Here is a 16,115-nt window from a genome sequence, read left to right on the forward strand (position 1 = left end):
GGAGCCTCCTTAGGTCAACTCTGCGTTTCAGACTGAGGGCCGGGGTGAAAATTCATGAGAGAAAAAGCAAGAGAAATGCCTGCCCTACTGGTTCACGGTCTAGCTGCTAGTTGGCAGAAATAGCAGGCAATCAAAGCGCCCGCAACCTATTTACAATTGGCTACGCAGGACATGTCCTACCTTGGTGAAGATGGGTTTGCTGTGCAGTGTGACCATGCTGCACAGGTCACAGTCCAGTATCACCAGATTGCCGTGGAACGATTCCTTTGAGTGTTTCAGGTTGAAATAAAGATCCGTGGCTCCGCCATCAAAGATACTACGGAAATACCGAGGGATTAGGGTCCGGCCAATTGCTTTGTGGGAATAAGAGGGAAAAAACTTTAAATTTCAAAACTTTGACAAGGGTTTTAGAATACAATTGAACTTTAAACATCTAAACAGTTTGTAAAGTGTAGATCAATTCCCCATCTGCCAAAGGAATAAAATTACTGCTCTGACTTAGGAATAATTCAGAAGAGGGAGCTTTACTGCGTTACAGGAAACTCTTTATTATCCGGCACCAACGGGACCGGCGTGGTGCCGGTTTATCAAAAAGTCCGGATTACAGAGAGGTATAGTTAAAAGGTACGAGAGCTCCGTACACAGCAACAAATCCAGGCTTCCCTGTTGCTTAGCAACATGTGCAGGAACTCCAGCCACAGACCAAGCGTCCCTGTTGCTTAGCAACAAGTGCACGAACCCCAGTTACACAGCCACAGATCCAGGAACGGCCACTAATATGAAGTAAAACTTACCTGAACCTACTCCTGAATTTTGCCGGTTAACAGAGATTTCCTGTACTATGTATAGTTTATTGATGTACCAAATGGGGTTCACAGGATACTTGTGTAAAATACTGAGCACGAGGCTATCTCTCCACATTACCCGACACAGTTTATTGGAGTCCCCCTCAAAGTTATTTTTTGTAGCTTCAAATAATGGTAGAACCTTCCTTGGCATATTACTTCAGCACATGTTTTTAAACTGATGTACAAGTGCTGCAGTTGGCCTGAAATGTGTGTAGACTGTAATGAGAAACAGGACCAACTCACTGTATCTCTTTGGTCCATCTTCCAGGCAGCAAGCCACAGTTAACACTGCATCGTCTTCAAAAAACTCAGTGGTGAAAGCATCCCACCAAAGATTGTCACACTCCTGAGAGAAAAATCACATTGACAAAGTCGTAGATAGTGTACTCGCCAGAGAATGAAACCCTCAACAGCGGCTGAACTAAGGAGCCCAATAATAAAAGAAGTTAATCTTCATCTGATGAAGTAAAACACAATAAAGAAGCAGGGAGACAGTGAGGCATTCGGAGAGTTTTCACCTCATCTACAATGACAGCGACGTTCCCTGTAAAAAAAATTTTGGTGTGCAGGCCCTTTAACTGGCTGCGCTGCCCATTCAATTTCTCGCGCATGTGCAGTTATTTTAATTGTAGAGCCATTGATCGGCCTGCATGGGACAGCTTAATGGGAACATTGAATAACAGTCAGAATCAGTGCGCAATTGAATTCTGAAGGCATCTCCATTGCAGTGTTTGTCTTGGTTCTAAATATAATCTTGCACTCTCGTGATGCATTTTGTACAGCAGACATTATACTGTGCATAACACAAAATGTTCAACTATTCTATCCTGCCCTTACATTGGTACTCAAGTTATGGAATCTAACTCCCAAACTATCCCTCACCCTACAAGCTGCCAGAGTAGCAGTAGCAATGTTACAATTGGCTTCAGTGTTTGGGGGAGTGGGAGTGGGCAACCTGTGTGCGTGTGATTGTGGATGTCAGATGAGGGTACGATCAGGCACTGTCGTGATGCCTCCGCTTATTGTCTAGGCTGGCAAACGAATAAGGTCACTAGGGTGAGGTAGCAGAAGGTGACTGGCGTTAAGGAACCACACCTTCAGGGAAAGAGATGGGGAGAATATTGAAAAAAATAATAATTTGTAGCTGAACCAATAATTGCCACCACGTCCACAAACTGTATGCAGCTAGCTTTCCCAGTAGCTCAGCAGGTTTCTAACGAGTAGCTGAGATGCACTGCCAAAGGTCTGTGCGGAGTTAGCTCGTCTGATAACACATGGGCTTCAGCTCCTGGGTTTGAAGCAGGGGGAGAAGCCTGGAATTTGCGGTAGTAATAACGGCAAGGCTGTCAGCGCAGATGGAATCATTAGAAATCACTGATTTGTCATGAACTTCAACTATTTACACACTATTCTCACTGTAAAAACCAATGAAAATGTTATGCCTTGTTCAATCAAGACTGAGTTTTTAGCAGTGTACTAAGTCATAATGGCCCAGAAATTCCAGAACGGGGCTTGCAGCGCGTGCAAGCCCCGTATTTACACTTACCCCGCGCTACTGCCGATCAGCTCCAGGGACGCCTGGAATTGGTGTTTCCAGAAGAAGAATCCCGGGCAGCGTATGACGTCACGCCGCCCAGGAGTGCAGCCAGCGCGAAGCCTGTAGCGTGCAGTGCAAGTGAGACACGCCCCTTGAGGTCTCAGTTTCACTGGACACGCCCCCAATGTTTCTGTCAAGCTGCTAACCATTTTTACATGCAAAGCAGCAGTTTAAATAGGTTTTTGGAAGTTTTTTGAAGATTTTGGTAACTTTTATAAACTTTTTAAAATGTTTACATTATTTTGAGTAATCTGAAGTAGTTTTAAACAGAATTAAAGCAATTTAAAGACTTTTAAAAGCCCTAAAAGAATTTTTTTAATTCCATTTATTTATTTAGCAATGTCGTCGTCATACGTGTCTTCACACTGTTCCCTTTGGGGAACTGTATGAAGTGGTGGAAGGATTTATGGCCATGATTAACGCTCATTCCGTGACCGTAACCATCTTTGAACCAGCCATTAGGGCGGTTAGTCCTATGGCGGGAGGGTTTTACGGGCTCCCACAAGCTATACAAGGAGGGGGGGCCACCCACACCCACGGACGCAAATATCCCACTGGATGTCAACCCAGAATTTAGAGCCGGAGCTCCGACTCCACTTGCCGGGACTGTCTGGAGCGGGGTTCGAAACCCTACCCTGATCTGGCCCAGCGGCGGGGATCCTACCGCTATGACAAAGGCCCAATCCTATTAGCAACGTGAAATGGCAGCATAGGGCTCCAGTCACGGGGAGGGAAAAGGCGCAGGAAACGTATGGGTGTCACCTTTTGCGCGGAGTGGGCCTTTTGCGTAGCAGTAAGCATCCCCGCCGCTGGGCCAGAAGGAGTAGGGTTTTGAACCCCACTCCAGACAGTCCCGGCAAGTGGAGTCGGAGTTCCAACTTTAAATTCTGGGTGGACATCCAGCGGGATACTTGCGTCCGTGGGTGTTGGTGGCCGCCCCCCCCCCCCCCCTCCCTCAGATGGGTTGTGGGAGCCCGTAAAACCCTCCCGCCATAGGACTAACCACCCTAATGGCTGGTTCAAAGATGGTTACGGTCACGGAATGAGCGTTAATCACGGCCATAAATCCTTCCACCACTTCATACAGTTCCCCAAAGGGAAGTGTGAGGATATGTACGATGATGACCTCTTGCGCAATGCACCTCCTTGGACCCTCAGTCGCAGATGCGAGGGGGCAAGTCGTGCAATTGTTAAATTTTTCATTTTATTGACATGTAAAATGTTGGCCCAGTAATTCCCTTCCAAATGCGCGAGTACGGTCGGGGTACTTACGCATCTGGCCAGATGAAATGCCGGTTTTCAGCATGCACAGTGCATGTGGGGAAAACCGGCATTTCCTGTCCTCTGAACGAAGGGGTTCAGAGGCAGAACGCGTGCGACTGCACCGGCAGCGCGTGCGCAGTATAATTCGCCGCTTTCATTAATGCTTTCAGTGAGGTCAAGTCATTACAACTTACACATGAAAAAAGCATGGGTACAGTTGCTCCAGAGGCTGCGGAGGAAGATATTTCTTATCGTGGAGCTTCTGAAAGTATGTATGTCTGTATATATTCCTTTGCGTGTTATGTATATATTCCTTTACTTATGTGTATGAATGTATTATTTAATTATGACTTTCAGAGAAAGTAACTTATTGGAAAATCATAATTAAAAACATACATTCATACACATTAGTAAAGGAATATAAAACATATACATATACGTAAAGGAATATATGTGGACATACATACATAACTCATTCTCACATTCCATTCACACAGCCACAATTGCTCCTTCTACCTACCGTTCTGAAAACCCTTTAAAAAAAAAAAAAAAAAATTTTAACTTTAAAACTTACTTAAAATTTCTTAAAATAACTTCCCTCCCTTTCCCAAACAAAAATATTGCATTTCAGAAGCTCCACGATAAAATGTTTCTTCCTCCGCAGCCAATGAACCACTTTACACTTGCTTTTTTTACGTGTAACTTCTGAGGACTTACCCTCACGGATTTCATGAATGAAATCTACGAAGTTCACTGCGCAAGCGCTGCCTGTGCAGTCGCACGCGCTCGAGGTCTGGAAATGCCGGCGTTCCCCGCATGCGCTGTTCATGCTGAACGCCGGCATTTCCAACGGCCGGATGCGTGAGTACCCCGAGCGCACTCACGCCTTTGGCCGCGAATTTCTGGCCCAATTACTGCTGAACAACCTCTCTGGCCCTGAAAACTAATTTTCAGTTGTGGAGTCTCATTCCCTCAGAAGAACATTTAAAAATTGCAGATTTTTAATAAAAATATATTTTCTTATAGTTTTTCTTCTGATATTTGCATTTCTCCCTTAACTCCGTGTGTATGTCCCAATCTTAATTTTGCTTTCTGTACAATGATTTAAATGTGATTTATATTCCCTGCTTTTTACTTCCTGCTTTGCTGTCTGTAACAATTCTTCAATTTGATCGGCTGATCAACCTGCCTGCTGCCTGCCCTGTTGCTGGATGCCACAGATCCCCTGTAGATGGTGCCAAATTGAAACTGACATCAAAAATTAGGAAACCTACACTCTGGAGCCCGCTAAATCTCCGTGGGCAGCTTTTGTGAAGGTCAGCGGCGAGCGCTGTCCCTTCGCCGGACCATTCAGTCAGGGTTTCCAATCTTGAGCGCTGCTCAATGATCCCTGTTCCAAGTGTGCACTTGTGGACGTTGCATGGGTTTGGGGACCTCACCGCCTGGAGACACTAACTGACAAAGCTCGCCTCTGAATAAAGGCCACTTGGGTAAGGGTACCGGAGGAAGGAAACATGCCCATTGTGGAACTATGCCCCAGAAAGAAGTTAATGCCTCCAGGAGAGGTCACAGGAAATTGGCAAAGGGGAAAAACTCCTGCAGCCAGCTGCACCCCCCCACCTTTTGTGCAGGAAGGGTGGCTGCGAGGTAGGTTTTCCTCTGCTCCCATGGTGCTGGCTGCCAGGCAGAGGATGCTAGTCAAATGATGCAATCTCAATAATTTCAGTATCCCACCTCTCCAGATGTTCACTTTGATATTTACGCCATTGCATTCCGCAGAAAACAATGTTCCTGCTCTAAGCTAGCGATTACTATAGGAGTGAAGTTCTGAAAATGCGCATACTTTAAACTCCGCTGACTAATTGGCCTGAAATTACTCACCTCGGTCCAGTTCTGGAGACGTTTGTTGAGCTCATAGATCCTGTACTCAGGCTGTGACATATAAGGCGTGTGTCTTCTGAAATTGCAGGAACGCATTAGTAATCAAAATTAAATGGGGCACTCAGATCTGTGGCACATCCCCAGAATACTTGACATCCACTACAGAAACATATCTGCTATGGAAAAGGATCACTTACAATTATAGAACTACAGCAACAGCCTGATAATGGTCTCAACATTATAATCTACTGTAAAATCAACCGTGCATCTGGCATTATTGTATGACCTGGAAACCAATGATACGATTTTTACATTAGTATCACCGAAACGCCATGATGCACCATATTTACAGTAAATACACAGCTGACGCTAGACAGACACTGCAGAGATGGCCAATGACCACTTAGTTCACCAGCAAAGGGATCAGCTTCCTCTGGAAATCATCTACCGTTCTCCCAGAATTGTATTTGAAACATTTTACTGGTAGAAGCAAAAGCATCGATGGTTAAATTTTTATAAAATTTCAGAAAAAGGTTATTGCTGAGGCCTGCAATAGGGACAGCATGTAACTAATTGAAAGGTCCCTTCTACAGGAGATACAATAAAGACACCAAAACAACAGAACCAAAAAGTCCTTACCCAATAGTGGGCTCCGGATACGTGGGAGGATAAGACGGGGTCGGACTACAAATGAAGATGAAAGCGGTGAAGTTAATTTCTGCTACGCTCAATATCAATCTTTTGTACAATATTTTTCATTCAACGCTAACATTCCCTGCCCTCCCTGGGCCATGCAAGTCTACAACACTGAGAACAGGTGGGCAATTGCCTCTGAAGAGCTGTGACTGTGCTGCTCTGAACTGGTCATTAGGAGGTGCCTGGAACACCTCAGGGGTGACTAAGGGAAAGGACATGGCTTCCTCATGGACGCTTCCCCACAGTCATCTACAACTCCATAATTTGGTCGATTAAACCTATGGCCAAATGTTACCGCACACTGGCACTCCAGTGCTCTAAGCCACTCTTGCAATGCTTTTTATTCCAATTTTCAATGTAAAGAAACAGTAACCAAGGGGACAGGAAGGATGCACTATAAAATGTGTGTAATAAGGGAGAAAAATCATAGTAACAGAAACTGCCCATCGAAAATTCAACATTAATTAGCCACCATTTCATCTTTGTTTATGAATTAAAAACCTTCTATATTCATGCACGCTATCTCCAAATTCTACACTGCCCGCCAGTGGTGGCCCACAGTTGCAATCTATACACTGATGATCCAACTCAATTGATAGAAGGAGGGTGTCTCGATTTTCCTCACAGATGCAGCACTAAGCCGAGAACCAAATGTTAGGAGTGGGCCAGAATTCAAACATCATTCACGGCATGTACTCCAGACCCTCCAAACATATTGCTGTCACTGTTACAGTTGCTAAGTAACTCTGGGCTTGGATTGTTTCCAACGTACCGGAATAACCACCACTTCATCAAATTCAGTTCCAAACCGCACACAAACCATAACTGAGTTTTAACTATTAATCTGTAATAAACACCAGTAAATGTCATACCTGATGTGAATACATAAGAACATAAGAAATAGGAGCAGGAGTAGGCCAATCGGCCCCTCGAGCCTGCTCCACCATTCAATAAGATCATGGCTGATCTGATCCTAACCTCAAATCTACTATCACTCTCCATCCCACCCAAACCCATGTGATCTCCCGGGAGAGGCGAAAAACCAGATTTAAAAACCCAATGGCCAATTTGGGAGAAAAAACCTGGGAAATTCCTCTCCGACCCATCTAGGCGATCGAAACTCGTCCAGGAGATCACTCTGTCCCTGTATTTTCTACAGTACTTACCTTCTGTAAAGGCGATCTCCACCCCAGCCAGGAACAGGAATAAAACCATCTCCTGAAATCTAACACAGAATTAGAACACAAGAAGTAGGAGCAGAACCAGGCTACATGGCCCCTGGGCCCGCTCCACTACCCACAGGGCCATGACCATTCCGAACCTAGACTCATGTCCAATTTCCTGCCCGCTCCCCGTAACCCTTAATTCCCTTTACTTCTAGGAAACTATATATAATAAATAACTATATATATATATATATAAAAACTATAAATACAGCGACTACCAAGCATAGAAAAGCTCTCTGTCCCAAGTCACACAAGTTTTAGATACTGTAAGTTTCCAGTACCAAATCCTGCTGCTCAACGTCTCATCTTTAGCTGAATTCGACACTCGTTGCAATCACATCGTTCAAGCACAAGAGCACAAATCAATTAGAGTCCCACATACAGCATTAGCTGATTACAACACATTCAGTCCATCCCACACGCAACCAGCGCACAGCACAATCTGCTCAACAAACCTGCTAAGTGCAGCACTCACTCCATCCTGACATGACAGACTTGTCCTGCTCAACAGACCCGATTCAAACGAACATGCAACAAAAACACAGCTGCACCCATTTGAAAAGAAGCCTTCCCTACACCACCACACCCCATCGCAGCCTTGCATCGAACTCAGCGACTCAAATCAGGGAGAGCACAAAACATTTATTCAAACTTTTCCGCAACATATAGTTTCCAAAAAAGATGTACTACCCTCCCTGTGCTAAACATAGGAACATAAGGAGTCGTCGGCCATTCAGCCCCTCGAAGAAACAACAAAGTAAATGTCCGTTGCATTCAGACCCTTGATATTTCACCTATGACTTGCAATCTCACTTCTAAAAGAGGATGTGTTTGTACAACTACTGAACATTGTTCGGCAAGCATCTCTGGGTAACACGGTATAACAATATATTACATAGAATTACATCAAATTTACAGGACAGAAACAGGCCATTCTGCCCAACAGGTCCATTGCTGGTGTTTTATGTTCCACATGAGCCTCCTCCCACCCCTCTTCATCTCACCCCATCAGCATATCCTTCTATTCCTTTCTCCCTCATGTGCTTATCTAGCTTCCTCTTAAATACATCTATGCTATTCACCTAAACTACTCCCTGTGGTAACGAGTTCCACATTCTAACCACTCTCTGGGTAAAGAAGTTTCTCCTGAATTCCTGATTGGATTTATTAGTGACTATCTCATATTTATGGACCTTCGTTTTGATCTCCCCCACAAGTGGAAACATCTTCTCTACGTCTACCCTATCAAACCCCTTGAGCATTTAAAGACCTCTACTGAGTCACCTCTCAGCCTTCTCTTTTCTAAAGAAAAAAGAGTCCCAGCCTGTTCAGACTTTTCCCGATAAGTATAACCTCTCAGTTCTGGTATCATCCTTGTAAATCTTTATTACACCTTCACCCAGTGCACTCATTGCTTTTATGTCTGGGCAACAGAATCCATTCAGAGGACTGAGCAACTCCAACCAAAACTGCTGATTATCCAAAGATCCTGGCTTTCAATTCCAACCTTGACTGACATTCACACAACTCAGTTTCTAGCTTAGTTTCACTGGCTCTCGTTAGAAGCTATGTAGTGTTCTTCTGGAAGACACTTCATCTAAGGGAGCTTAGCTGCCAGTAACTAGGGAAAAAGCAGAAGGAAACTAGATTACAAAACAGCAATGGAATGCACAACTTCACGAGCAGTATACCCACCCGAGGTCTCGGTCCAGCATGGCTCCCTCAGTCTCAGGAATGCACTTCAGGTTGGAATAATACTGAAATGGATTCAGTCTGCGTTCCTTGACTAGATGATCTGTAACAAGACAGAGACTTAAACCATTAGGCAAACTGCAACAATTTACTCACTGATTCAACCATCAGACATATTCTCTAACCTCTATCTGACAAGGCAACAGGATTTCAAAAGTTTCATTAACAGAAATGCTACACTCAACATCTGACCTGTACATTGCCACGACAACGGCATTCCCAATCTATCCCTTGCTCTCCCATGATATCATTCCCAATTTCCAACCTGTGTACGATCATTAAGAAACAATGATCCCACCCTCTGTACATCCCACAGCAACCAGTATTCCCAATCTTAGCCTTCAGGTAACCATCATTCTCTATCTCTTAGCTACATCCCATGGTGTCTATCTCACCCTCACTTCCAGAGGACGAGAACAACTGGTACATTAAGCCTATCCCATTAAGACATAGTGCACTCTACACCATCAACCTCCACCCGTCACGCAGTCTACTGGGAGGCAAAAAGACCAGCTAAGTTCGAGATCCAGGGTTATTCATGTGTAACATGCTTGCCTCAAACGCCTACGTTTTTCCATTCTTGGTCAGGCCACTGAATGCAGCGGTCTTTCTACTGACGATGCTCTCCCAATGGTGTTAAGTAAGAGAATTTGGGGATTTTGACCCAGTGACAATGAAGGAACAGAGGTTTATGTGCAAGTCAGGATGATGTGCAACTTGGAAGTGATGACTTTTCCATGATCTTGCTGCTCTTGTCCTCCTTAGTGGTAGATGTCAGGGAGCTGGGAGGCACTCACTTCAAGGTACCTGGCTCTTCTTGTCATGGTGTGATATAGATACATAGTATTTATACAGCACAGAAACAGGCCATTCGGCCCAACTGGTCCATGCCAGTGTTTGTGCTCCACATGAGCCTCCTTCCACCCTACTTCATCTCACCCCATCAGCATATCCTTCTATTCCTTTCTCCCTCGTGTTTATCTAGCTTCCCTTTAAATGTATCTATGCTATTCACCTCAACCACTCCCTGTGGTAGCGAGTTCCACGTTCTAACCACTCTCTGGGTAAAGAAGTTTCTGCTGAATTCCCTATTGGATTTATTAGTGACTGTCTTATATTTATGGCTCTTAGTTCTGGTCTTGCCTGCAAGGGGAAACATCTTCTCTACATCTACCCTATCGAACCATTTCATAATCTTAAAGAATAACCTGGCAGCTCACCCTCAGTCTTCTCATTCTAGAGAAAAGAGCCCCAGCCCATTCAATCTTTCCTGATAGGTATAACCACTCAGTCCTGGTATCATTCTAGTAAATCCTTTTTGCACCCTCTCCAGTGCCTCTGTATATGGAGGCCAGAACTGTTCACTGTACTCCAAGTGTGGTCTAACCAAGCTCTGTACAAGTTTAAGATAACTTTTCTGCTTTTCAATTCTATCCCTCTGGAAATGAACCCCAGGGCTTTGTTTACTTTTTTTATGGCCTTATTAACTTGGTTGCTACTTTTAGTGATTTGTGTATCTGTACCCCCAGATCCCTCTGTTCCTCTACCCCATTTAGACACTTATTTTCCACGACTGGTCTAGTTAAGCTTCCGCTTAATGGTGACCCCCCCCAGCATGCTGAAGGGGTCTCCGTAATGCTGGTACCACTGAAGGTCAGGTGAGGTGGCGGGGGGTTTCTTGTTGAAGATGGTCATTGCCGGGCACCGATATGGCAGGAATATTACCTGCCACTTGTTAGCCTAAGCCTGGACGTTATCCAAATCCTGTTGCCGGCTGGCTTGGGCTGCTTCGCTATCAGAGGAGTTGCGAATGGTGCTGAATGCGGTCAAATCAGCGGCAAATCAGTCCCACTGCTGACAGATGAAGATGAGGCAGTTGAAGATTGCTGGGCTGAGGACACTCCCCTGAGGAACTCCTGCAGCGATGTCCTGGGGCGGCGATGATTGGCCTTTGACTAACCACAACTTTCTTCCTTGCGTCAGGCCTGACTCCACACACTGGAGGGTTTCCCCCTTGATCACCGCTGACCTCAGTTTTGCTAGAGCAACTCAATGTCATACTTAGCCAAATGTGGCTTTGATGTTGAGGGCAGTTACTCTCTCATCTCTCCTGGCATTCTAATCCTGTGTCCATGTCCTGATCCAGGCTGTCACATGGTCTGGAGCCAAGTGGTTCAGGCGGAATCCGAAGTGAACATTACCGAGGTTATAGAAACATAGAAAATTAGGAGCAGGAGTCGGCCATTCGGCCCTTCGAGCCTGCTCCGCCATTCAATATGATCATGGCTGATCCTCTATCTCAATACCATATTCCCGCTCTCTCCCCATACCCCTTGATGCCCTTTGTGTCCAGAAATCTATCTATCTCCTTCTTAAATATATTCAGTGACTTGGCCTCCACAGCCTTCTGTGGTAGAGAATTCCACAGGTTCACCACCCTCTGAGTGAAGAGATTTCTCATCTCTGTCCTAAATGTCCTACCCCGTATCCTGAGACTGTGACCCCTCGTTCTAGACCCCCCCTCCCCCCCAAGAGAAAACATCCTCCCTGCATCCAGTCTGTCTAGCCCTGTCAGAATTTTATACATTTCAATGAGATCCCCTCTCATTCTTCTAAACTCTAGTGAATACAGGCCTAGTCGACCCAATCTCTCCTCATACGACAGTCCTGCCATCCCAGGAATCAGTCTGGTGAACCTTCACTGCACTCCCTCTATGGCAAGTATATCCTTCCTTAGGTAAGGAGACCAAAACTGCACACAGTACTTCAGGTGTGGTCTCACCACGGCCCTGTATAACTGTAGTAAGACATCCTTGCTCCTGTACTCAAATCCTCTTGCAATGAAGGCCAACATACAATTTGCCTTCCTAACTGCTTGCTGCACCTGCATGCTTGCTTTCAGTGACTGGTGTACAAGCACACCCAGGTCCCTTTGTACATCAACATTTCCCAATCTATCACTATTTAAGTAATACTCTGATTTTCCTACCGAAGTGAGTAACTTCACATTTATCCACGTTATACTGCATCTGCCATGTATTTGTCCACTCACTCAACTTGTCTAAATCACCTTGACACCTCTTTGCATCCTCCTCACAACTCACAATCCCACCTAGTTTCGTGTCGTCAGCAAACTTGGAAATATTACATTTGGTTCCCTCATCCAAATCATTGATATATATTGTGAATAGCTGGGGCCCAAGGACTGATCCCTGCGGTACCCCACTAGTCACCGCCTGCCACCCCGAAAAAGACCCATTTATTCCTACTCTCTGTTTCCTGTCTGTTAGCCAATTTTCAATCCATGCCAGTATATTACCCCCAATCCCATGTGATTTAATTTTGCACACTAACCTCTTATGTGGGACTTTATCAAAGGCCTTCTGAAAATCCAAATACACCACATCCACTGGTTCTCCCTTATCTATTCTACCAGTTACATCTTCAAAAAACTCCAGTTGGTCTGTCAAACACGATTTCTCTTTCATAAATACATGTTGACTTTGTCTAATCCCGTTGATATTTTCTAAGTGTCCTGTTATCACATCCTTTATAATAGACTCTAGCATTTTCCCTACTACTGGTGTTGGGCTAACCGGTCTGTAGTTCCCTGTTTTCTCTCTCCCTCCTTTTTTAAATAGTGGGGTTACATTTGCCACCCTCCAATCTGCAGGAACTGTTCCATAACCTATAGAATTTTGGAAGATGACAACCAATGCATCCACTATTTCCATGGCTACCTTTTAGTACGCTGGGATGCAGGTTATCAGGCCCTGGGGATTTATCGACTTTCAGTCCCATTAATTTCTCCAGCACTATTTTTTTTACTAATACTAATTTCCTTTAATTCCTCCTTCTCACGAGACCCTTGGTTCCCTAGTATTTCTGGGAAGTTATTTGTGTCCTCTTCCGTGAAGACAGAACCAAAGTGAGTTGAAGGTAATCACAAGTTATCAATCCTCAGGATAACAAGAATCCCATTTTTCCACAGAATGATATTCACTCCCTCCCTTCGGTAGGTACCTATGTTTCACTGTTATTCCTTGACCAGCCAGGGATTTGATCCCAGTACTTTGCCAATGGCATTGCTTACTTCACCAAACTGAGCATCATCACAGCAGAGCAGCTACACTCAAGAGTCCCAAGTACAAAGCCCACGGGAGGGGGGCGGGGGGGGGAAAGACCTCTCTGGAGTGTAGCAACACTGACCCTCCGGCCCCGGAGTGAGGTGGGAGAGGCACGCCAGTCTCTTGTCTTGGCTCGGTTGTGTTGGCACATGCAGTCTAGCTGTACTCCACCAACTTGTGATAATGAGCAGATCATCAGTTTTAGTGATGTTGATTGAGGGATAAATATTGGCCAGGACAACAGGGAGAACTCCCCTGCTCTTCTTCGAAATAGTGCCATGGGATCTTTTACATCCACCTGAGAGAGCAGACGGGGCCTCGGTTTAATGTCTCATCCGAAAGACAGCACCTCCGACAGAGCAGCACTCCCTCAGTACTGCTCTGGCATGTCAGCCTAAATTTTTGTGCTCAAGTCTCTGGATTGGGACTTGAACCCACAACCTTCTGACTCAGAGGCGAGGGTGCTACCCACTGAACCACAATCTCCTCTCGACCAGCTTCCCCCTTTCACACACTGAACTTAATGTTCTTCCAGTCAATCCTAACTCTTCCCACAGGTTTCCTCCTCCCCTTGATTCCCATTTTCTCCAGTAGCTATCACCCTCACCTCTCCCCATTCCCTCAGGTCATTCTCCCCCCTGCTCTCTCTCTCTCTTCCCTATTTCCTGGGGTTATTCCTGGAATCATTTCCACTGTTCCCTCAGATCATTCTTCTCCCTGACCGGTCATCTCCCCACCAACACCTCACTTTCCCTCAGGTGAGTCCCAGTCTCTCCCCCAGTCCCATTCCTCAGGTGATTCCCAGTCACTCCCAGGTCCCTTTCCTCGGGTGATTCCCAGTCTCTCCCAGGTCCCTTTCCTCAGGTGATTCCCAATCTCTCCCAGGTCCCTTTCCTGAGGTGATTCCCAGTCTCTCCCAGGTCCCTTTCCTCAGGTGATTCCCAGTCTCTCCCAGGTCCCTTTCCTCAGGTGATTCCTAGTCTCTCCCCCAGTCCCATTCCTCAGGTGATTCCCAGTCTCTCCCAGGGCCCTTTTCTCAGTTGATTCCCAGTCTCTCCCAGGTCCCATTCCTTCAGGTGGTTCCCAGTCCCTTCCCTCAGATGATTCCCAGTTTCTCCCCCAATCTCATTCACTCAGTTAATTCCCAGTCTCTCCCATGTCCCATTCCCTCAGTTGATTCCCAGTCTCCTCCCAGGTCCCTTCCATCAGGTGATTCCCAGTCTCTCCCAGGTCCCTTCCATCAGCTTATTCTGTCTCTCCCAGGTCCCTTCCCTCAGCTTATTCTGTCTCTCCCAGGTCCCTTCCATCAGGTTATTCCCAGTCTCTCCCAGGTCCCATTCCCTCAGGTGCTTCCCAGTCTCTCCCAGGTCCCCCATCAGGTTATTCCCAGTCTCTTCCCTCAGGTGATTCCCAGTCTCTCCCAGGTCCCATTCCCTCAGGTGATTCCCAGTCTCTCCCAGGTCTCTTCCCTCAGGTGATTCCCAGTCTCTCCCAGGTCTCTTCCCTCAGGTGATTCCCAGTCTCTTCCCTCAGGTGATTCCCAGTCTCTTCCCTCAGGTGATTCCCAGTCTCTCCCAGGTCTCTTCCCTCAGGTGATTCCCAGTCCCTTTCCTCAGGTGATTCCCAGTCTCTCCCAGTCCTCCCATTCCCTCAGTTGATTCCCAGTTTCTCCCAGGTCCCTTTCCTCAGTTGATTCCCAGTTTCTCCCAGGTCCCTTTCCTCAGTTGATTCCCAGTCTCTCCCAGGTCTCTTTCCTCAGTTGATTCCCAGTCTCTCCCAGGTCTCTTCCCTCAGGTGATTCCCAGTCTCTCCCAGGTCTCTTCCCTCAGGTGATTCCCAGTCTCTCCCAGGTCTCTTCCCTCAGGTGATTCCCAGTCTCTCCCAGGTCCCTTCCCTCAGGTGATTCCCAGTCTCTCCCAGGTTCCTTCCCTCAGGTGATTCCCAGTCTCATTCCCTCAAGTTATTCCCAGTCTCATTCCCTCAGGTTATTCCCAGTCTCTCCCAGGTCCCTTCCCTCAGGTGATTCCCAGTCTCTCCCAGTCTCATCCCTCAGGTTATTCCCAGTCTCTCCCAGGTCCCTTCCCTCAGGTGATTCCCAGTCTCATTCCCTCAGGTTATTCCCAGTCTCTCCCAGGTCCCTACCCTCAGGTGATTCCCAGTCTCTCCCAGGTCCCTTCCCTCAGGTGATTCCCAGTCTCTCTCGCCACATTCACGGCGCCGATCCCTCCGCTCGACTCGCGTTATTCCCGCTCTGGCATTGCCCATGCCCGCCGGTTATTCCCGGTTTTCCTCACTCACCGCTCGGTCCTCCCGTACTCGACGCCAGGCCAGCTTCCGCCGGAAGTCAGGAGCCAGTGCACGCGCATCCGGGCCGGCTGTGGCGCGCGCCTCAGTCAGCAGCTTTCCAGTGATCAGGAGCCCGAGTGCAACCGGGCTGAGTGTTCAGGAGTTCCAATGCAGGCTGGCTGAGTGAGCAACACTCCCAATGCAACTGGCTGAGTGATCAGCAGCCCCAATGCAGCCAGGCTGAGTGATCAGCAGCCCCAATGCAGCCAGGCTGAGTGATCAGGAGCCCCAATGCAGCCAGGCTGAGTGATCAGGAGACACAATGCAGCCGGGCTGAGTGAGCAGGAGCCCCAGTGCAGCCAGGCTGAGTGAGCAGGAGCCCCAGTGCAGCCAGACTGAGTGAGCAGGAGCCCCAGTGCAACCGGGCTGAGTGATCAGG

The 16,115-nt window shown here is 46.7% G+C and overlaps 1 protein-coding gene across 6 annotated transcripts in view; it reads right to left on the minus strand.

Moving 5' to 3' along the window:
- Positions 1-15,792, minus strand: part of LOC147098039 (LIM domain-binding protein 1-like) — a 37,727-nt gene extending 21,935 nt beyond the window's left edge. For 5 of the 6 annotated variants that reach the window (XM_085971255.1, XM_085971253.1, XM_085971252.1 and 2 more), the window contains exons 1-6: positions 15,689-15,792; positions 9,207-9,306; positions 6,229-6,273; positions 5,590-5,665; positions 1,092-1,194; positions 181-353 (exon numbers count right to left, since the gene is read on the minus strand). In XM_085971255.1, the coding sequence (XP_085827381.1) occupies positions 181-353; positions 1,092-1,194; positions 5,590-5,665; positions 6,229-6,273; positions 9,207-9,226 (417 nt within the window). In that variant the 5' untranslated portion in view covers positions 9,227-9,306; positions 15,689-15,792. The remainder of the gene's footprint in view (positions 1-180; positions 354-1,091; positions 1,195-5,589; positions 5,666-6,228; positions 6,274-9,206; positions 9,307-15,688) is intronic. The other variant, XM_085971254.1, reaches the window with a different exon arrangement.
- Between the last annotated feature and the right edge of the window lie 323 nt (positions 15,793-16,115).

Source organism: Somniosus microcephalus, chromosome 30 (assembly GCF_052327205.1).
Source record: "Somniosus microcephalus isolate GS21.2 chromosome 30, FLI_Smic_1.0, whole genome shotgun sequence".
Lineage (NCBI taxonomy): Eukaryota > Metazoa > Chordata > Chondrichthyes > Squaliformes > Somniosidae > Somniosus > Somniosus microcephalus.